Source organism: Phycomyces blakesleeanus (assembly GCF_001638985.1).
Source record: "Phycomyces blakesleeanus NRRL 1555(-) unplaced genomic scaffold PHYBLscaffold_5, whole genome shotgun sequence".
Classification (NCBI taxonomy): Eukaryota; Fungi; Mucoromycota; class Mucoromycetes; order Mucorales; family Phycomycetaceae; genus Phycomyces; species Phycomyces blakesleeanus.
In genome coordinates this window covers 660,582-681,294 of record NW_017265138.1, presented here as the reverse complement: position 1 = coordinate 681,294, position 20,713 = coordinate 660,582, and the positions used below count along the sequence as shown (strand labels likewise).

The 20,713-nt window shown below is 38.3% G+C and overlaps 8 protein-coding genes across 8 annotated transcripts; 5 read left to right on the top strand and 3 right to left on the bottom strand.

Annotated features, from left to right (window-relative positions):
- Window positions 1-332: 332 nt before the first annotated feature.
- PHYBLDRAFT_165217 (hypothetical protein) lies at window positions 333-1,910 on the top strand (the record flags this gene model as incomplete). The annotated part of the gene is made up of 3 exons (XM_018435182.1): window positions 333-872; window positions 963-1,114; window positions 1,187-1,910. 3 exons carry the CDS (start codon window positions 333-335, stop codon window positions 1,908-1,910), a joined length of 1,416 nt encoding a protein of 471 aa, XP_018294738.1.
- Window positions 1,911-2,268: 358 nt separating this feature from the next.
- PHYBLDRAFT_109340 (hypothetical protein) lies at window positions 2,269-4,470 on the bottom strand (the record flags this gene model as incomplete). Its single annotated transcript, XM_018428105.1, has 5 exons — window positions 2,269-2,879; window positions 2,935-3,274; window positions 3,352-3,538; window positions 3,635-3,656; window positions 3,729-4,470. 5 exons carry the CDS (start codon window positions 4,468-4,470, stop codon window positions 2,269-2,271), a joined length of 1,902 nt encoding a protein of 633 aa, XP_018294737.1.
- Window positions 4,471-5,073: 603 nt separating this feature from the next.
- On the bottom strand, window positions 5,074-7,595 carry PHYBLDRAFT_165215 (hypothetical protein; the record flags this gene model as incomplete). The annotated part of the gene is made up of 7 exons (XM_018435181.1): window positions 5,074-5,705; window positions 5,784-5,874; window positions 5,943-5,988; window positions 6,070-6,758; window positions 6,931-6,986; window positions 7,066-7,239; window positions 7,424-7,595. The coding sequence occupies 7 exons, from the start codon at window positions 7,593-7,595 to the stop codon at window positions 5,074-5,076; spliced, it is 1,860 nt and encodes a 619-aa protein (XP_018294736.1).
- A 1,027-nt stretch (window positions 7,596-8,622) lies between these two features.
- Window positions 8,623-10,260, top strand: PHYBLDRAFT_142210 (carbohydrate esterase family 16 protein; the record flags this gene model as incomplete). Its single annotated transcript, XM_018430758.1, has 5 exons — window positions 8,623-8,719; window positions 8,884-9,153; window positions 9,203-9,258; window positions 9,413-9,761; window positions 9,839-10,260. 5 exons carry the CDS (start codon window positions 8,623-8,625, stop codon window positions 10,258-10,260), a joined length of 1,194 nt encoding a protein of 397 aa, XP_018294735.1.
- Window positions 10,261-10,494: 234 nt separating this feature from the next.
- Window positions 10,495-12,970, top strand: PHYBLDRAFT_165213 (Homeodomain-like DNA binding domain-containing transcription factor; the record flags this gene model as incomplete). The annotated part of the gene is made up of 4 exons (XM_018435180.1): window positions 10,495-10,539; window positions 10,660-10,703; window positions 10,782-10,805; window positions 11,077-12,970. The coding sequence occupies 4 exons, from the start codon at window positions 10,495-10,497 to the stop codon at window positions 12,968-12,970; spliced, it is 2,007 nt and encodes a 668-aa protein (XP_018294734.1).
- A 1,174-nt stretch (window positions 12,971-14,144) lies between these two features.
- Window positions 14,145-16,695, top strand: PHYBLDRAFT_142208 (hypothetical protein; the record flags this gene model as incomplete). The annotated part of the gene is made up of 5 exons (XM_018430757.1): window positions 14,145-14,372; window positions 14,473-14,834; window positions 14,893-15,093; window positions 15,173-15,988; window positions 16,056-16,695. The coding sequence occupies 5 exons, from the start codon at window positions 14,145-14,147 to the stop codon at window positions 16,693-16,695; spliced, it is 2,247 nt and encodes a 748-aa protein (XP_018294733.1).
- A 1,373-nt stretch (window positions 16,696-18,068) lies between these two features.
- On the top strand, window positions 18,069-18,377 carry PHYBLDRAFT_142207 (hypothetical protein; the record flags this gene model as incomplete). The annotated part of the gene is made up of 2 exons (XM_018430756.1): window positions 18,069-18,120; window positions 18,178-18,377. The coding sequence occupies 2 exons, from the start codon at window positions 18,069-18,071 to the stop codon at window positions 18,375-18,377; spliced, it is 252 nt and encodes an 83-aa protein (XP_018294732.1).
- Window positions 18,378-19,789: 1,412 nt separating this feature from the next.
- On the bottom strand, window positions 19,790-20,501 carry PHYBLDRAFT_109420 (hypothetical protein; the record flags this gene model as incomplete). The annotated part of the gene is made up of 4 exons (XM_018428115.1): window positions 19,790-20,134; window positions 20,205-20,242; window positions 20,303-20,368; window positions 20,429-20,501. Coding segments are annotated over 4 exons (522 nt in total), but the record flags the coding sequence as incomplete, so codon positions are not given.
- Window positions 20,502-20,713: the final 212 nt, after the last annotated feature.

Below are 20,713 nucleotides of genomic sequence, written 5' to 3'. Positions count from 1 at the left end.
ATAGATTAGTTTCTTCATCTAACTAGTACTTCAGCCATTCATATAATAGAGCAATATTCTTGATTTGTGTGACTATACACAGAGATCCCGGATCTTGGCAACGGAAGCAAACCTGTGCTCAAGGAAAACTTTAACGGACCATAAATGAAACTGGTAGGAAAACTGATATTTTCAGCCCAGCTTTGTCGTTGTGACTACGGGCCCTGAGCACAATGGCCTGATTTACATTATTATTATTATTATTATTTTTAAAAAACTAGCCTGCCATGACAGGCACTACTCTTTTACTTATATTTCTCTTAATTCGCTTGTGTGTGTAGACTTGGCCAAGAATGTTGCGACGACTTACTCTACGATTCAATTCCTTGTCGAAACGACGCAATCACTCCACATGTGCTCATTCCAACAACCAAACACTCAAAAGTAGTCAGACAACACTATCAGTACGCCCACCTTTACTAGTAATGACACACAGATCACCTCGGATAGCAGAATTCCTCGTGTGCCATGGCACCCGCCTATCCTCTACCGTAGCCTCGAGTTCCGTATCCACTGCTACGACTCTTAGAAACTCACCTTCCCTGGATCCATCCACATTCAAAACCCTGTCCTTCTATCGCTTTCACACGCTCGCTAAAGAAGAATTGGGTCCATGGAGGGAACAGCTTCTGGATGATCTTAAACAATGGCATATCGTTGGCCGAATTTATTTGTCTACTGAAGGAATCAATGCCCAGTTATCTTGCCCAGAAAAATATGTTGATGCTCTGCGTACCTATTGCAGCACAGTAATTAAGCCTAGACTTGGTGATACATTGATGGACCTTAACCTGGGTACTGAACATGGCCAGAGAGCATTTAGAGCTCTCCATGTTCGAATTAGAAAACAGGCAAGTACTTGGCCAATTAGAGCCTATGGTACTCAAAGATTTTGTTACTTATTTTCTTTTTGCTCGCTTTAGCTTGTGGCTGATGGACTGGATCCAACAAGCTACAATCTGTCTAACCAACCATCGCATCTCTCTCCTGCTGAATGGCACAAGAAATTGGCTGAATATAAAGCAAAGCACGGCAAGGATCCTGTGTTAATTGATATGAGAAACCAATATGAAAGGTAAAAACCGGAATATTAATATACTAAACTGGCTCATTAGATTTTAATTTATATATACAATCTTTTCAATAGTCATATTGGTTATTTTGAAGGAGCCACTCGTCCAGATGTGGATACCTTTAGAGGCAGTATCAAGGCCATGAATGAAATCGTCAAGGACGTTCCTCGTAACCAAGAGGTGTTTATGTACTGCACAGGTGGCATTCGATGCTCCAAGGCAGGTGCAATTCTTCAATCGGCTTCTGGGTTTGAAACAGTTCACTTGGTTGAGGGCGGTGTGACAGCATATGGACGCTGGATTCAGGGCCAAGAAGAAAAGTCGTTGTTCAAAGGAAAGAACTTTACATTTGATGCTCGTTTGGGTGAAACTATTACAGATGAGGTGTTTGGAAAGTGTCACCTGTGTGGCCAGCCCAGTAGTCAGTATCAAAACTGTACTCATGCCTCATGTAACCTGTTGATGCTCTGTTGTTCTTCCTGCTCGACTCAGTTCCTGAATACCTGTGGTCGTCTAAAATGCTATGATACCGTCCACAGATACAGAACCCAGACTCACGAACACTTTAAACCCGACGGACCTATTATGATTGATGGTGTTCGTGCATATGTAAAAGAGGGCGAGAAGAACATGCGATCAGATATAGAACGTGTTGTGGTGGGTAAGAGTGGTGTGATGTGTGAACATAAGTACAACCGCCGTATTCGTGCCTTTGAAGTTCTTGGAGAACCAGGTCAAGTTCTCGAAGAGTGGGCAAAGGCAGGAAGAGAGTTGCCACCTACTACCGCTACTATATAATCTTTCAAAAGAAACAAATTACTTCTTGCATTTGACATTTCAATCATCATTGTATACACATTTAGAGCTTGGGATATGTTTAATATGTTCTATATATGTTTCTTTCATTTCTTCATTTCTCTCTTTCTCTTTCTCTTTCTCTTTCTCTTTCTCTTTTATAGAATAAAAATAATTATAAAAATAATAGTAATAGTAACAGATAATAAGAATAAGAATAATAAACATTTGAATCCCTTGTATGTATTGTGAGATAATTATTTAATGATGAAAGAGAAAAAAAAAACAAGAATGGAAAGGATTTGGGGGTAATAATAAAGGGGGAATGTTGTAATGTAAATAGGTTAAAAGAACATGCCCTCTAATGACCAGGGGGTGTGCATCTTGAAATTGGCGCAGCACCTTCACCTTCTGCGGACCAGAGAGAGACGGTAATAAAAGTGGTATATACCATTGCAATCAAGCCGAAGACGATAATAGTAATATCAATGGTCTTTTGGGTCCATGAACGAGCCACTCCTTTGAGATGGAACAATGGAGGGAAGAAGAAACAGAGTGGGACACAACATACAGAGCCGACCAAAGACACAAACTTATCCAAATCAGCCGAACCAGCAATGGCCACCACAGCGCACACCAGAACCGTCAAAAATCGGAATCCATTCTTTTGCCATTTAACAATCTGGTCGTGTTTTCCTGATCGGGTAAAAAGGCCGGTCTCGACAATACGGATGGCGGGGAAGAGCTGTAAGGGAATTGACAGACAGATGGCGACTGCATAAAGGGCCTGGATGGTGTTTACTGCAGGCCCTGGGGGTAAATTAAGCAAGATGACGGTCTGGACTTCTTCACCAAATGCAAGGTAAGAAATGAAACCGACGGAGAGAAACAAAAGGGTAATGAAGATCATAGTGTATGAGAGGACCTTAGGAAATCTATTGGGTTCCTTCATTGACTCAGTGATTGGAATAACTAATAAACAATTAGCCACAAATGTCAAAAGATTTTTTTCACAAATCATATTTACCCAGACCGACACCTTCAAAGGTGAATACGGCAGTACCGATGAAGAGAGGAAATGAGCTGGTGTTGACCATCCATTCAATGTTTCCAACTCCATGAAGAGCAAGAGTCAAGAAGTCATAATAATACAGATAGACCAAACCAAGAAGGATAAACACATCTGCAACGAGAGCAAACACCGAAAGTTTCTGGATCTTCCGGATCATTGCAAGTGGGACAAAGACGGCAATCTGACCCAGAATCAGGTAGGCCAGCGGGATGTCTGTCTTGCAATTGGAGACGGACTCTACTAATGCCTGAAGACTTTGTGCAACAAAGACCATATAAGCACAGACAAACCCAATCTGAAATAATAACAATAATAAATACGCCTTCATCATAAATCCCCACGCATATTATTATTATTTTCACCCATACTTACTTGAGACACAGTAATAGCCATCAAAACGGCCATACGCATTCCAGGACCGAATAAAAGGCCACCAATATCACCAAAAGAAACCGGCACTTTGTTACGTGTCTCGACCAGCAAGAGGAAACTGTAAAGAGACACAATAGCAATCACACTCAGTACCACCGTGGAAAAAAATAGACCGCCATTGGAGAACCTAGATTTTGAAGTTATTAAGATGGTCAGTGAAATGCGGTATTTTTTTTTATTTTTTTATTTAGTTGTGGCCGATTTATCGGCTTAAATTACATACGCTTTGGGCAAAAACATGACACCTAAACAAACAAATAAACAATTTTTAGAAAAAGAAAAGGTGCACCCATAACACATTCATTTTGATTACTTACCAGTGCCAATGAATGATTTTAAAAGCAAGAATACAGCCTTGGATGGTGTGGCTGTACCTTCGGGGGCATTCTCCTGAGCTTGACGGATCAACGGCGAAAGCTCGTCATCTCCTGTTAGTGTATGGCGTCTAGAATCTCGGCGGCGGCGGCGGCGTTCTGCAGCCATATCCTCTTCTTCATCTTCATCATCACTAAGATCCTCACCACCGAAATGACCGTACAAAGCCAAGAAATCAACAAATGTGTTTGTCATCCAATGAGGGGGGCGTTTGCCTTGTTGTGCGGCTTTTTTAGAAATGAAATGGCGACGGAATCCTCCGGGATCTTTGAGGTTGGCAAAACCAGGATCTGCGGGTGGACGATCAAAGGATAAGGACTTTGAGCGTTTGTTACGACTAGCCTGTTCATTTTCCTGGGCCTCTGACCATTTGTAAATATCATGGGTAATGGAACCGCCTGGCAATTGGTGGACACTGGTGATCGGAGGATTAGAGTATCCAGACTGGTTGTCGTCGGAACCATCGTCTGCCGCAGCTTGCTTGATGCTGCCGGCAATACTCTGGCGAGGAGATGATCCGTACAGGGAAGAGGCAGGAGATGTGTCGATAAGGTGACGTCTGACAGCCCTGGCAACTTGGTCCTCTGGAAGGTCAACACCAAGGTTGTCTCCATACTGGGTCGGACGGAATAGACCAGAATGATTAGTTGGAACGCGATCTAGATCAGCATTCAGATTGACCATACTGCCATAGGTACGGTTTGAGAGACCTCCAATGCTTTTGGAGGGAGATGTGCTATAGATAATGCTAGGATGGATAGGAGATGTGCCGAGGCGAGCTGTGGAAGATACACGATCAAAGGAGCTAGATAGGTAGTCGTCGTAGGCTGAGCTACCTTCGGCTCCTGGTTGCTTCTTTGCATTTACAGGCAAAGGAGAAGACATGAGAAATTAGTAGGTGAGAAGAACAAGAGAAAATGTTGTCGGACCACTGACATTAAATACTTATAAATCTTTAGCCAGCCAATAGGACCCAATTTTTCCCCTGTCACATTACATTAAAGACCTCCTTTCTCGTTAATCCTTCCAAATTTAGATTGTTTGCAACTCTGAATGTCGTCATGGAAACATCGGTACAAGTATGGTGTACAACCCGAGATTTTGTTTAGACTTCTCATTCTGTGTGTAATTTTAATTGGCTTATTATGCTTTATGTTATGTTATGTTATGTTATGTTGTGTTATGTTATGTTGTGTTATATGATATGTTAGGTTAGGGTACGATATGATATGATATGATATGATATGATATGATATGATATGATATGATTAGATTATATACAAAAAGTTAAATGTTGTATTTTTGGTAGACAGGCATTAGAGCAAATGCAAAAAAGATGACCCAAGAAACAACCAGCCAGAATCCATAAAATGACACGTATACGTAAGTAGGTTTTGTCCTCATCTGACTTCCGATCTTCTGGAGCGATTTTGTATCAAACAAATTCTTGTTCTCATATTTTGATTCTGTCTGCTCAAGTTTGACCTGTTCAATTCGGCGCTCTCGTTCCTTGATGTCTGCCTGGAGCCAGCCAGAGAGAAGTCGACTGTCCATTACCCAAAACAAAATCGCTATAAGAGTCGAAAAACAACCCATTATGAGGAAGAATATCATGACACCGTCATACTCTGATTCCAAATCCTGTTGGTCATCGTGAGGGTCGCCATCATGGAAGGTCAGGTCCTGGACATATCCTATCAACACAGACACAATGGTTGATCCGATATTGTTTGCACATTTGTGTAGCCCCATGCCTGTCCCAGCCAACTCATGAGGTAGCAAGAGTGATGTTGAACTCAAGACCGATACCGGGCCAAGAGCAAGTGCCAATGAAAACAAAATCATTCCTACCGCAGGTGTTACCCAGGTATAAGCCAACAATACCATTGATAAAATCAATATAAGTGTAGCAAAAAATACTACATATATATATATTTTTAAAAAAATACCATTAGCGCAAAAACAACATAAAAACGCATCTTTTTTTCGAAACTTACGACTTGTCAGACGCTTGCCATAGCGGTGTACAATTATACCCATGATTGGTGCCACCACAATTGGCATTACCTGGGTAAGACTACTTTGGTACTAAATAACAACAACCGAATTTTTAGTCAAAAGAAGCACTCTTGCTATTGTTTTAAAATCTATATTACCCCAGCCATCACGCTTGTTGTATTGTATCTAAACTGGATAAATTCCCTAATAGAACAATGTCAGGCATTCAATTAAATTCAGGTCTCATCTTTGTGTTTTTTTTTTCACTTCTTGGTTTTGACTTACGTTGCAACATCATCAAAGCTACTCAAGACACTTGACATGACCAACTGGACCCATGGAACCATCCAGAAAGTACTTGGAAGTAGCAAAAACATCCTTGAAGACCATCTGAAAGATGAACGACCATTATTGGGGGATTGGGATGCGGCAAACTGACTCTGGTAACCAGTTATCGGTTGTGAGATTTCTTTTCCGTACACAGTGGAGCATCCATGGCGGTACATAACAGCCCAATAGAGAAAGTTCATAACTATGCCGACGCCACAGAGAATAGTTGCCACATGGATAGGCCAGGCGTGTGATTGAGTTGAGTTTACAATCGGATAGCAGACCATCTTGGCTGCCCATTTCGTAAGTCTAGCAAAGGACAATAAGATGCCGATCACAATAGCTAGTTGTCTGTCTCGGAACCAGCGAGACAAGATTGCTTCTTGCATGGTTACAATCATGCCTCCTCCAAGTCCGTATATTATCTGGCCAGTTATCATGACTGGATAGCTGTTGCGTTCAGCGGCTAGGGACACCATAAGACTTCCAGAGAAAATCACTGTGCTTACTAGAGTAGAGCCACGAATTGAGCCTACACTAGACAAATCATCCACAAATGTACCGGCCAGTAAGGGGAGAATTGTATTAACTAGTGAGACAGATGATAGTAGGATACTGAATTGGGTATTGTTGATATGCATAGACTACATGGATGTGTTAAAATTTTGTAAGAATTTTATGGTTGTATGTATTGTTTCTTGTACGGAATATGAAAATTTCAGCGGTTTTGTTTTTGGCATATTTATTGCAGATAAATAGGATAAAAGGAAAAAGGAAAATAGGGGATAGAAAGCAAACGTTGGCGAACATGCTTACATTTTTTAATGTTGTCTTGAGGGTACCCATGGTAGCTTCAAGGTAATGGCAGCCGACTTTAGATCAATTAATAAAATAAAATAAAATAAAATTATTTAATTATTTAATTATTTAAATATTTAGATATTTGTCTACCTGGTAAAGAGAGCATGCAAACAAGAATAAGAAGTTTTGTTTGCCATGTCGCTTCTTTCAATAAATCCTGGCTTTTGTCCACATAAATCGAGTCTTGGTTGGGTAGACCAGAAGAATTACTTTGATCGGAAGGAAATAGATCCTCGTGTACAGATTCTGTAGTAAAAGGTAAGTCTACAGGGATATTTGAATTTGTCTTTGTTTCCAAAGGTTGAGAAGCCAAAGACGAAGGCATTGGGCTAGAAAAAAAAGTAAAGGAAAGGGGGGAAAGTAAGATATTTTGAAACTATAGAGTCAAGATGATTTTAAATAAATAAATAAATAAATCTATGATAGAGCCTTTGGTTCGCCAGCTTACCTTGATAATAATTTCGGGAACAGATGCCAAAGAAGCTTGAGATTCGTCTGAGCGGCAAATCGGCATCATTAACATTGCTTCCAAGCGAAAAGAGAAAATGCTGAACAATCCTGATATTCTGCAAGTCCTTTGGAAGCAGCTCCAAGACCAAAAAGGTGTCAATCCTTGCCATTTTTGATTTGGAACGCAGATCTATATATTGACACCAGCTCAAGTAAAAAGGCAATGGAAGGTAGGCTGTGAAGAAGGTGATTCAAATTAGCCAATTAAATACAGCTAGGCACATATATAGGCGTTTTGATTTTCCTTTGTCTGTATCTGGTAGCACATCAGCACACGCAGTAAAAAAGAAAAGAAAAAAGATCACCGTCTTAGACAGCTGCTTTATCTCAATTTACACACAAAACGGCTAATAGGTAATATTGCACTCTTTTAGATTCTAAATTTCATAATTAACCGTGATAATGATTTTTAAAACAGTTTTTGTATATATGAAGGGGCCTTTGTATCAGAGAACAACAGTAATTGTGCCTATTGAACAGGAGGGACTAACAAACCGAATTTGTTTTATTGTTTTAGCTTTTAAAGAAAGAAAAAAGATCTACACCATGGCCCTGGAATCTGTAGACCCGGGAGACCTGAGTTTATTTAGATCGTGGAAAGGTCGATCGAAAACATGTTGGAAGAATAGAAGGGTAGTGCAAGCCATTATATTAATGAAAAGAATTTCCATGAATAGTGACTGTGAGACAAGAATCGTCAGAAGAAAAGAAGCAAGAAAAGAGAGTGGAAGAAATGTTAACATAAAAAAAATGATGGCTTTAACAAACAAATATTCAAAGGTCTCACAAGAAATGGTAAGTAGAATGACTGGATTTGTGCACAGCTTATTCTATTCCTGAGCAATCGGAGAACGTTTCTTGAGGCTTACTCCACTTGAAGCACTAAGCCTTTAGTAGAACACAAGAAATCAAATGGCAGTAATGAGACTTGCTCCAAATATACTTCTTTATATAATTACAGATATATACGAGTTCAAAACAACAACAACAACAATAGCTGAAAGCCCCACTAGACTATATTTCTCTTTTTTCTATTTCTCATTTGGAGCTATCGAATTTTTCATTTCATTTCAGCACTTACTGTAGTTCCCTCCTTTCTTTTGTTAATTTTCCTTCCTTTTTGCCTCTTGACTTGAGATGCGATTTTTATCTGTTGTTGCACTCTTGCAACTTCCACTCGTTCTTGCTGCAGACACTGTAAAAAACCTTGTGGTCTTTGGTGATTCCAATGCTGGTAATCATATTCGATTTTTTTTTTGGTTTTTGTTATTTTTTTTTAGATACTTGTTTTTATTAGACAGAATTCTTGAGTAATACATATATATATTACCGAGACACCTTGTCATTTTTTTTTATTTTTCTTGCCTTTTGATTATTATCTTCTGTGTTATATAACAGATGTTGGCAATTTCCAAAGATGGACCAATGGACCTGTGTGGAGTGAGGATCTTGCAGTCGGCTGGAATGCAACTCTTCATAGTTTTGCTTATACTGGGGCTACATGTGACAGAGCTAGATTTTCAAGCGTCATGCGTTATGACGATTCCCCGAGTATAAAGGATCAAGTGGAGATGTATTATCATCAGTCATTGAATCATGATCCAGCAGAAACGGTATATGCAATCTTGGTGGGTGCAAGTGACATTCACAAGTCATTCTTGCAAAGAGGTAAGGGGTTTTATTTGTTTAGATTCAAATCTAATCTTCGAATCAACAGTAAATAGTACAAGTATCCCAGATCTCAAGCCAGTAGTAGAGTGTATTGGGCAACAAGTGGCAAGTATTTTATTTCTTTATTTATTTATTTAATTTATTTAATTTATTTGTTTGTTTGTGTATATAAGACCCAAAAAGATAAAAAGGAAAGGGAATGCGTATTATAAGAAAGCTTATTTAAAAAAGTTATTATCACTATGGAAATATATAGCGCAATATTCGTAAAATGTATGGTGCCAATCGCTTCTTGGTATTTAATGTTCTTCCTATGGAGCATATGCCATTCTATAAGGATTCGTCCCTTGCAGCGTCGCGTGGTGAGGCGGCAAAAGAGTTTAATCGATTGTTGGCCAAGGAAGTCACCAAGATGAACAAGTATCACCATGCACTTGCTCTGGATCTTATTGACGTCCATTCACTCTTATCTGACTTAATGGCCAATCCTACAGACTTTGGTTTCAAAGACGCTTCTTCCGCTTATCTGGGTCAGTGTCGGGAACGCTGTGACGGGCGAGATGTGGACAAATATGTGTGGTGGGATAGGACACACTTGACAGGAGGTAGAACACTACTTTCTGCCATACGAAATCAAGGTATATAACTAACATACATGTGATATTTCCATCAATTTTTATAGGCGCCCATCATATGATTGCAAACAGCATACTATTAGCAGGATCATTTGCCCCTTCAACCTCTATCGACGCTCAAAAGACGATTGATGCCTTGGCACTTCCAAATTCTCCTCACAGATCCCCTATTTATAAATCTCCTCCAAATACTGGTATCATGGATCGCCTGGCAGCCGAAGCAGAACAAAGCTCAAAAAAAGGCGCGACTGAACCACCCGAACAAACATTAGATGATGAGACAGTTGAGCCCAACAATATAGCCAACTATGTGGTAATAGGTGGCTTTGTGTGTGCTGTTCTTGTTTATTGGACAAGACGCCAAAAAAAAATCACTGGCAGATGGCCTAATCCATTTCAACACATTTCATCGCGTCTTCGGTCCACTACCTTTACACCCGTACGCTCTACAGATAATGTGATGGCCTAAATCAACCAAATGAACTATTAGAAAGAAAGAGAAAGCTACCAATTTTCTCTAAACTTACCAAAAGAATCTCTTTATTGTTATATACATATGTTTTTAAAATAATAATAAAATAGAGAGACAAACACACTCATGTTTGCTTGAAGACACTCAGGCTTGTTAAATGTAGATTGGTTTTCTTTGTTCTCCAATCCATAAATCACTAAGTTTTAGAATACGACGCTCAGATTAGATAACATGAACAAAAATACAGGTTGTCCACAACTTTATCGCTATAGAATCGTCTGTTCTTTCATATTCATGGCGTTCTTTGTAGATAATAATGGGGGTTTCTTAACAAGGTTCCTTTTGTTCGCTCAATATAGTGTTTGATAAAACACATCTAAATAATTGTATATATAGAGTAGTCATATATGCTTCTTTAATCGTTGTCAAGGAATACCAAGGTATTTAGGATTTAACTACTAGCAGAATATAGATACGCACATACATACACAAACATATATATATATATAATACTATAGATATTGCTTTATCTCAATGAACAGGTAAACTTCTTGTTTTTATATAGATTTCTATATTCTATTATCTCTTCCTTCCGATACACTTAATAAAGACTAGAAATCTGGAACTTGCCTCAAAGGAAGCTTTGCATAAATAGTGTTACAAAGGCAATATGAACCTATAGCGACGGAGTACATAGTCTTCGATGACCCTCCACCGTTTAAAATATGTTATACATTGTACATTATTTAAAACATTTGACTTGCTTCTGAATCTATTCTCTTTGGTCTCTCTCTTTTACTTTCTTACTTTTAGGTCATATACCATGCAGTCCACTGCTTTTGAGAACGCTCAGATCGAAGCATATCTGAATCATACGATGGCTTGTTCAGGTTCATTTGCAATTGAGTCTCATGGACCGCCTGTTCTCTCGTGGCCAAATGTAAAAGAAGAACCCGACCTGCTTAATTTCCATGCCGAAACCTTGGCCTCCACAAGTCTAATCAACGGGGGGGAACAGGATAACTCGTGTACCCGCGCAGCTGTCCCACTTGCTCAAATACTCGAGCACTTTCCTGATCTTTACGACTTTCTCTTCCATCCTTATTTTCCTACCTTTGCTCGTCTCTGGCTGGACTTCCAATACCAGACTGTACTTGCCAAAGAAGCAAAATATCGCCCAATTGTCATTAGGTGGTTGGAGCTAGTGGTTGTTCACCTCAGCAAGATCCCAAGATCCACATTTATCCCGCCCATCACCACCAAGGCTAATCAGAATCTAGCAGAATCTCAAGGGCACCACATGCTTTTGGCCTTTTTCAGCATCAAGGAACGTATCGAAGCTATGCATCAACTACTCCAGAGTGTCGAAAATGAACGTATTGTTATTGAGTCAAATTCTCTCAATGCACTTTCAAATAAACAGCTTAATACTCAGTCCCACTTAGCAACAGATCCAACAACTCAACAAAACTTGTCTCAGCTCGGACCAGGTCTCTTGAGTTGCAACCAAGGTCCGGTGGTACCTTGTGTCTCGGGATCTTCCCAGATTCCATTGCAGCAAACTATAGTGATGGCCAATGCTCAAGTCAAGAGCACCAGTGCTCCGCCCATGACCGACAATATCGTTTTTTTCTCGCCAGGTCTCTTTCAGCCTCAGATTTGTTCCAACAATATTTACTGGCCAGAGACCTGTCAGACAACGTCTACTAACCAATTGTCGGATGTCACTTTTAATTCAATGGGCACAATACAGGCTCTGATGGATTCTCATTCACCCTTAAATTACCAGTACAATGTCAACGAAAGCCCTTTTGTTGAATCTCCTGAGACAACTTGTTCGGAAGACTCTTCTTCTGCTCCCAAACAAGGACCTCATTCACACCCTCATTTACAAAATACCCCTCTTTCTTCTGAAGCTACTGTTGCCCCAATGAAGACCTATATTCAACCATCTGGGATCTGGTCACTTCCCCAGACTCCTTCAGTTTATCCAAGTGAAGCTTCAGCATTCTGGTCCTGTCCTACAACCCCTGGCAACATTTGGTGTCATCAAGAGGGAGAAACTGCAGCCATATCTGAAGGCGACCAAGACTTAGATGAAAACGATGATATCCATGAAGACGATGGCAAAGAAAGTGACTATGATGACGGTAGTGATGATGTCGACGATCCTGACTATATTGATGACGATACAGACCGAGAGATGTCTATGAAAAAGCGTTCAATCTGTAACAAAATGAATGAAAAGTCTATATCTATTCAAGACATTTCCAACTCTTCCTCATCTTCTTCCTCTTCGGCACATTTTCCCGTGCCCCCTTCAGGTGGAATAGCATCCAAGAAAGCGAGAATTTCTAAAATTAATAATGCCGAAAAATGTCTTTCGACCACACGCCGAACAGCCACTTCTTATGATGTTACTACTACTCATTATCTCAAGTCGGTCTTCTTTAGTATTTACAGCAAGCGCGAAAAATTAACAAAGGACCAGCGGCGACAGGTTCAAGAACAAACAGGCCTCAAACCACGTAATATCACTTACTGGTTTTCGAATCACAAACGTCGATTCCAGACTTCGCTTAAAGTCTTCAAACAAACCGTACGTATGAGCGGTGGTAGGGTTAAAACTTATGATGACTTCCTACGCTGGCGTAAGATACACGGTTTAGGACCAGAAGTTAACGATAACGAACAACTCGAAGATTAAAATAATAATAATAATCAGCTTTGAGGGTATCTTCTTTTTTCTCTGAAAGAATAATCATTCACTTCTTTTCTTTTCTTTTGCTTTTTGCTTTTTTTTTTGCTTTTCGTTTTGTTTTGCTTTATAACCATTGTTGTCAACACATTGCCTCTTTCTATTTTACTTCTTTATCTTTGATTATTATTCATTGTATCCAATCTCATATACTTTTTTTACTATTAAAAGTTCTGCCATCCCTCTTTTCACAATACCAGCAAACAAATAAATAGCTAAATAAATAAATAAATACAATTTATATTTATTAAATTCACTTGTTGACATTTATTAGATCTTTGAAAACTAAAGCGGTAGACTTTAATATAAGCACGTCAGATTATACAGGTTGACGCCTTTGGCCATCTTAACTACTATATACATATATAAGTAAAATAGTCTAGTTATATACAGTATTTTTCGTGTAATATAAATCATAATGTTGTCTTGTTATTGCAAGATGGCATCATCCCTTCAGACATACGACTCTTACTGAAAAGTTCCCTCATCCTGCATACCAAGTTACAAATAAATGGTGGATTTATTATTATAAAGACAGAGCCATTGGCAGCCAATGGAAATGACGTGATTGAGGTTATACCCAATAAAATATCTTAAAAAGTAAATCATAAAAATAAAACAGAAAACAGTTCCCTAGTTACAAATCTACGGAAGCTTAACCGAAAATACGGATTTTGTGTTGTTAAGCCAACGAGTAAACCAGATAATTTATTACCTTGAAATCGTGTACGAGATCTGAGACAGATGATATTCCTACAGGAGGTTATAAATCATCCGAAGTCTAAATTAAGCAACTTTTTCTTGATAACAAAATGAAAGAATTGAAAGTAGTTCAACTTAACAAACTCTCTCTTTTTTTTTCGTAGAAAAAACCCTTGTATGATTTATAAGGAATGGCGTGCTCGACATCCCTTCACCAGACACAGATTCTATTGGGTAAATAATATTCTACAAACTCATCTGTTTGAAACCCAAAGCTCAAAAAGTTTCTTCTTTTTTTTTGGATTAGCGAAAGGGTCGCTTAAATAATTTTATATTTAAATAGGCAATGGTTTTCAGGGTACTTTATTTCATATCAATTTCTTGATCTAGCTACTTAGCTTTACAGCTTCTAATTGTCCTGATGTCTGTGGAGAAGAAGCGGTCTCCCACTTTCCAAGAAAGCGACATTTCTTCAAACGCTTCAATTAAAAAAGACATTGCGATTAGCGAACCAGAATATGAAGATTCGCCCATAGAAGAAGTCCGTGCAAGTGTCCCACCTACAGACGATACATCGCTCCCTACAGGCACTTTTAGAGCATGGTTTTGGGGAGTTTGTTTTTCAGCTGCGATTTCATTCACAAATCAGGTACGTCTCATATACTAGAAAAATTCAGATTAGGTTATGTTTTTTTTGTATTGTTTATTAGAGGAAAATAAATCAGATCAACTTACAATTTTTTTAATAGTTTTTCTGGTTCCGTGCAAATCCACTGACAATCAAAGTAATTGTTGTCCAGCTACTGGCCTTTCCTGCGGGCCGCTTATTCGAAAAAATCTTACCTACACGCACATTTGGCTCTGGTCGATTCCAATTTTCTTTGAACCCTGGCCCATTTAGTGTCAAGGAACATGTACTTATTACAGCTATGGCTAATGCTGCTGCAACTTCTTTCGATGCAATTGATATCATCGTTGTCCAGAAGCTTTATTACAACCAGTCTTGGGGATATGGCGGAGGAATCTTACTTGTTCTCACCACTAGTATTCTTGGCTTTGGGTTTGCTGGTGTTTTGCGGCGTTTCCTTGTACGACCTGCCTCGATGGTTTGGTAAGCTTTTCGATCTCCAAAATATAAAACTTTTTTTTAATTACAAAAATAATTGTAGGCCAATCAATCTTGTCAATGCTACTTTATTTCACACGCTTCACAAAAAGGTTCCCAGGGAAGTGGCTGATGCTGAGGCTGTAACTCCAGGACTGAGTTTGTCTCGTAACAAGTTCTTTGTGATTGCATTCATCGCATCTTTTGCGTGGTATTTCTTCCCTGGTTATATTATACCTGTCCTCACAAGTATCTCTTGGATTTGGTAAGAACTCGCCGAAATTGATTTCATATACAGAAAAGAACTATCAGAAATCTAATATATATATATTAAAATTTGTCAGCTGGATAAAAAAAGATTCCATTCTTGTGTCCCAGATTGGCAGCGGTCTTAATGGCCTTGGTATCGGCAGTTTTACCCTAGACTGGAGTACATTGGCAGCTTGGTACCCAAGTCCTCTTGCTATTCCTTGGGTTGTCCAAGCCAACATGCTAGCAGGGTTCATCTTTTTCATCTGGTTCCTCGTTCCCATAGTCTACTACACCGATTCATTCGAGAGCAAGAAGTTTCCCTTTTATAACACCCGCCAATACGACATTTACGGCGAGGTATTTGACCGAGCTCGTGTCCTCACACCCGAGCAATACCTCAACGAAACTGCCTATGCTGAGTATTCGCCCATCAGAATCACTGGATTTTTTGCTATTTGCTACGGCCAAGGTCTGGCAGCATTGGGTGCAATTATATCCCACACTATCCTGTATAACGGAAAAGATGTCTGGGAGCGCTTTAAGAGTGCTCGTCAAGATTCCGATGATATCCACGCCCGCCTTATGGATCGCTACAAAGAGGTTCCTGACTGGTGGTATGCTCTCTTGTTCGTGATCTCTCTTGGTGTCAGCTTTGCTACCATAACTGTCTGGCCATCCGATATGCCCTGGTGGGCTCTGATCATTGCCGTTGTTTTGGCTTTTGTTTGGCTAATTCCAATTGGTATCGTCACTGCCATTACTTCTCAGTCTCCTACCATTTCCATGATCACTGAATGGGTATTTGGTGTAATTCGTCCTGGACACCCAATTGGAAACATGATGTTTAAGACCTATGGCTATATTACTGTTCGTCAAGCTCTTTTATTCTCTCAGGATCTTAAACTAGGGTAAGGGTTTTCTTGTGCTTAGTTTATCATTTAGAATGCAAAGTATTTACTAATCTTTAATATATAGTCATTACATGAAAATTCCTCCTCGTGAACTCTTTACCTTCCAGATTGTTGGAACTATTATTGCTTCTTTTGTCTCATTGAGTACTATGAACTATCTGATGGATACAATTCCTGATATCTGTACGAATGCTGGATATCCTTGGACATGTCCTAATGCTGGTCTTTTTGGAGCATCTTCTGTAATCTGGGGTCTGATTGGCCCGAACAAATTCTTTGAATCTGGAACACTCTATAATCCTTTGCCTTACTTCTTGCTCGGTGGGTTTCTCCTACCTATTCCATTTTGGTTCCTGACCCGCAGATATCCTGATTCATGGGTTCGCCATGTCAGTATCCCTGTTTTTATGCTCGGTCCCACACCTTTCCCTCCTGCTCCTACCGCTGTAACACCGACCTGGGCTACTATTGGCTTCGTTTTTAATTTCTTTATTAAGCGTCGGTGGTCTGCGTGGTGGAAGAAGTATAACTACGTTCTTTCTGCTGCACTTGATTCTGGTGTTGCAATTTGTGCGATTGTCATCTTCTTTGCTTTCCAATACTCTGATATCAAATTCCCTCAATGGTGGGGAAACAACTCTTCATCAGTTGATCAATGCCCACTTGCAACAGTCAATTGGGCTGGTGTAGACGTATATGCTTAAATTTAGAGCATTGCGATTTTTATTTCATCCAATAGGATTACTTGATCCCATGTATTATATATCTTACATCTTTAATAATTAATCATCCTTTATTAATATATAGTAAAGAGATGCTGTATATTCCAAACAATAAATACCTTTTATCATTTAATTTTTTTTCCGTTGGATTGCTCAATGTATTCTGATTGTGGTTTCATCGTTTAGACATGTATTTTGAAAGTATTATTCTATGCACGGCAGCTACATTTATTATGATTAATTTGTAAATTGTCTATTCAATACTTTTCGTTGTCAAGAATAAATGGAAATGGAATATAACTAAGAGGTCAGCCTTAAATGGCCTCAATCCAGAGCACTGAGAAAAATCTTAAAATAAGTAGTGGAGAGAAGTACTATACGAAACGAAGTAAAGCTGTTTAGCTATAGATTTCTACAATGCAATGTTTTACATTTTACGTTTATGAATCAAAATACGTATACATATAAAGCTTTAGGAGAATACACTCAGTACTCAATTCAGTGATATCAGTGGAGATATTCTTATTACAAATAAACCATATAAATGAATCGGTGGTAATAATCAGTATGAATGCATCTAAAACTCACTTCCTTTCATGAAATTCATTATTACGTGTCTTTTATGATATTCATGTCTTGCTTATTCAACATATCCTATGTCTGTCAGCTTATTTTTAAAGACTGCAATATATAAAAAAAAAGGTTTTTAGATAATGGTTATTGTTTCATAAATACATTCATATTGAACTTTCTGTGTACAGTCTGTGTAAATACAATATAGACATTACTTGTGTATTCGATTCACCGCACCTTTTTTACCTCTCTCTCTCAAACACGTATTTATTTATCTCTTCTTTTTTCTCTTCTTTTTTCTCTTCTTTTTTCTTTTCTTTTCTCTTTTTTCTCCTTTTCTTCCTCTGATTTACATACATTTTTACAATTTCCATTTGAATTAGCCATAATCAGTAATATACGATTCGTAGCATCGGCATTCTCAAAAATTATTATGAGTTTTCCTTCGATTTTATAGATGAAGACAGCATGTACAGTTAAACGTGGTAATCAACACAACAATAAGAACATAAATATTTTTATCATCTTATATTATATTTCTCTTTATTTCTTTTCAGATTTATTGAACTAGATTAATTTTTCTTATTAATGAGACTTCCTAATTACAACATTAACCTCTTCAATTAAGTAAAAAAAAAAAAGTCTAAACGCGTGTTTTTTTTTAAAGACGATAATAGTTAAAGAAGATTTTATTTATTTATTAAAGATATACATAAAGAAGCTATTTTATTTTATATGATTTCACTTAATGTTTTTTTTACATGAGTAAAAAAATAAAAAGCATGACACCAAGTTCTTTGTCCCCGCATTACGCGGCTCAATCTCCCTCAGGACGTAAACCTGACTTGGTAGCGAAGGAGGTGTGGGAATGGTGTTAATCCGTGGCGTAAGACAACAACCGGGTTCATCCCAACTACCCTATCTCATCACTGAGAAGGGTCTGCGAACGTACCAGAGAAACCTACCACAAAGTAGCAGGGTCCAGCGTGTTCGACTACCAAGCAACACCGTCAGTTCCAGAGAGCTTCGAACAAGGATTTCATGAAGAGTCGGCAGTAAACTCCACTTCCTCCCCGTCCTCCACTCAATAAACTTTCATGATGCTAACTCGGCGGCAGCTTTTTTTAAACATTGCTCGTCGCCATTGTTTCAGAAATTATACAATTAAATTCACAATTCAGAACAATGTTGATCTGCGCCTTTAAGAATTAACTAAGAAGCTAGAGACGACGCACTTCCGCTTTTTCCTGCACAGAATGGAAAAAGAATGTCTCCCAATCACCCACAGGTAGCGCGTCAAACTCAACTACAGGCAATCAGGGGGTACCCGTCTCCAGAGTATAAAAAAAGCTAAAGAGAAGAAAACCGTGTCGGTTGAATGGGCTTTATTTTGATATACCCGCAGTCTGCGACTAAAGTTTGGGACTGCGCTTTTTTTTGCCAGGGGTGTTTTTTGCCTCCCACGTCAGAGCAGTGACACAGCTGTATACTCTTTCTTAGTAGGGCTGTGTAACTGCTCTATGGCAGTCGTAGAAGTTTATAAATTTAATCAAACAAATATTGCAAAGTGAAGTAAATTAAAACAAAGAAGCAAAGAAGTAAAAAGAGTAACGAAAGGTTTAGTTTTGATCGGTGTAGAAAAAACTCTTAAAGTGGAGTACAAGTTTCTATAACGCCGACTTAGAGATTACTCTAAAGTGGTCTGTGCACTTTATGTTCAAGGACACAAGAAAAAAATCTTTCTTTTTTGTACAAGTAGGCACAACAGGGGATCCAGTAACTATTAGGAAATAAGCCCAAGTATATCCCAAAACTATATTAAGCAATAAATAAGAAGCAGAATATACGTATATATTATTTGGATCTCATTCCAATAAGATAAGGTGACGGAAGTTTGAATTCCAGGTTGTTTTATTGAAATGAGATTTTATCGATAATTGAAAGTGTCAATATTATTTTTAAAGGGAACGAGTGCTTGCAATAAGATATTTGGGGCTGGTGGTGCAGAACATAAAAGACATTCCCAACCTTTTTCTTAGTAAAAACTCTGGATACCAATAGTAGTCATAAATGATTAAAGGTGAAAACAATTAGCGAATGAATGATATTGAAGAGATCGAGCTTCATCCTTTTATTAGGAGGTAGAATTGGCTCCAACATGGCCAGCTACTCCAGACTATGTAGCCTAAGTTTAAAACTGTATAGTAACCTTTATATAAATTCCCCTCCACATCTGGACATTTTTACCCGTGATATTTAGACAAGTATTACAAATTTTAAAATTCGTATTAATCTTCATCACCCCCCGTTTTTGTTTTGCTTAAAGATACTAAATACTTTTATAAATTATAAACATTATTCAGATTTTTGAAGAATAGTACTACAAGGCTAATAGGTGTAAAGTCACGTATATTGTAATGATTTGAAATTAAGAAGAGTTATTAGAAATAATTGGGTGAAATATCAATTCTGTAAAGTAGATTATTAATAAATAATCTGAATATTAAGGCGATCCTGGTAGCACAGCTGCCGGTGCCTGTTGTCTCCACTGCATTTGTTTGGTGTATTCATAGATACAGATTGCTCCACTAACGTGAACATTAAGGGAACGGGTGATTCCGTACTGAGGAATCTCAATAGTCTGATCAAGCATCTGCAAAAGGTTGGCTGGTACACCTTGTCTTTCCTTGCCAAGAAGGAGAACACATTTCTCTGGGAATTCAAATTCACCTAAAGTAGCGCTTGTAGTTGTCTGCTCGAGACCGCACAATACATATCCCTCTTCTTTCTTAGACTTTAAGAAGCTGGCAACATCATCTTCAGGGACTTCAATCATGGGCATCCATTTCTATATTAAGAAAAAAGAGAGAGTAACATTTAAAGAAAAACTCAACTAAATAGCCAAGTCAAATATTTACCTCTGAAGCCACACTGATACCAGTAAATATAGGATCTTCTTTGATCTATGTAAATTCCCAAATTTTTTAAGTATACTATTTTGCAAAAAAAATATTACTTATTACCTTTAAACTGTAAACAGCAAGCTGAGAAGCATTAAAAATTTCACAAGTTCGACACAATCCTAATATATATATACATATAAATATCTAAAAAAAATCTTTTTGTATTATCAGACATTTACCTGCAAGGTTGGGCATTCTATCCACAAGACTTGCTACCACAATAAGATCATTGCGTCGTCGCTTTTTTTTTTTTTAAAAAAAAAAGAGTATACATAAGAATACAAGTAAGTAATATTATCCAAATATGACATTTAATATATACGTATATACAGTAGTATTGTGATTAATACCTTTTTCTGGACCAATGTTTTTGTCAAGTCTGCATCTGTCTCGAGCATCATTTCCCAAGGCATAATCTTCTTCTGATAGGAGATCTCATCCGTACTGGTAGATTCAGAAATGCT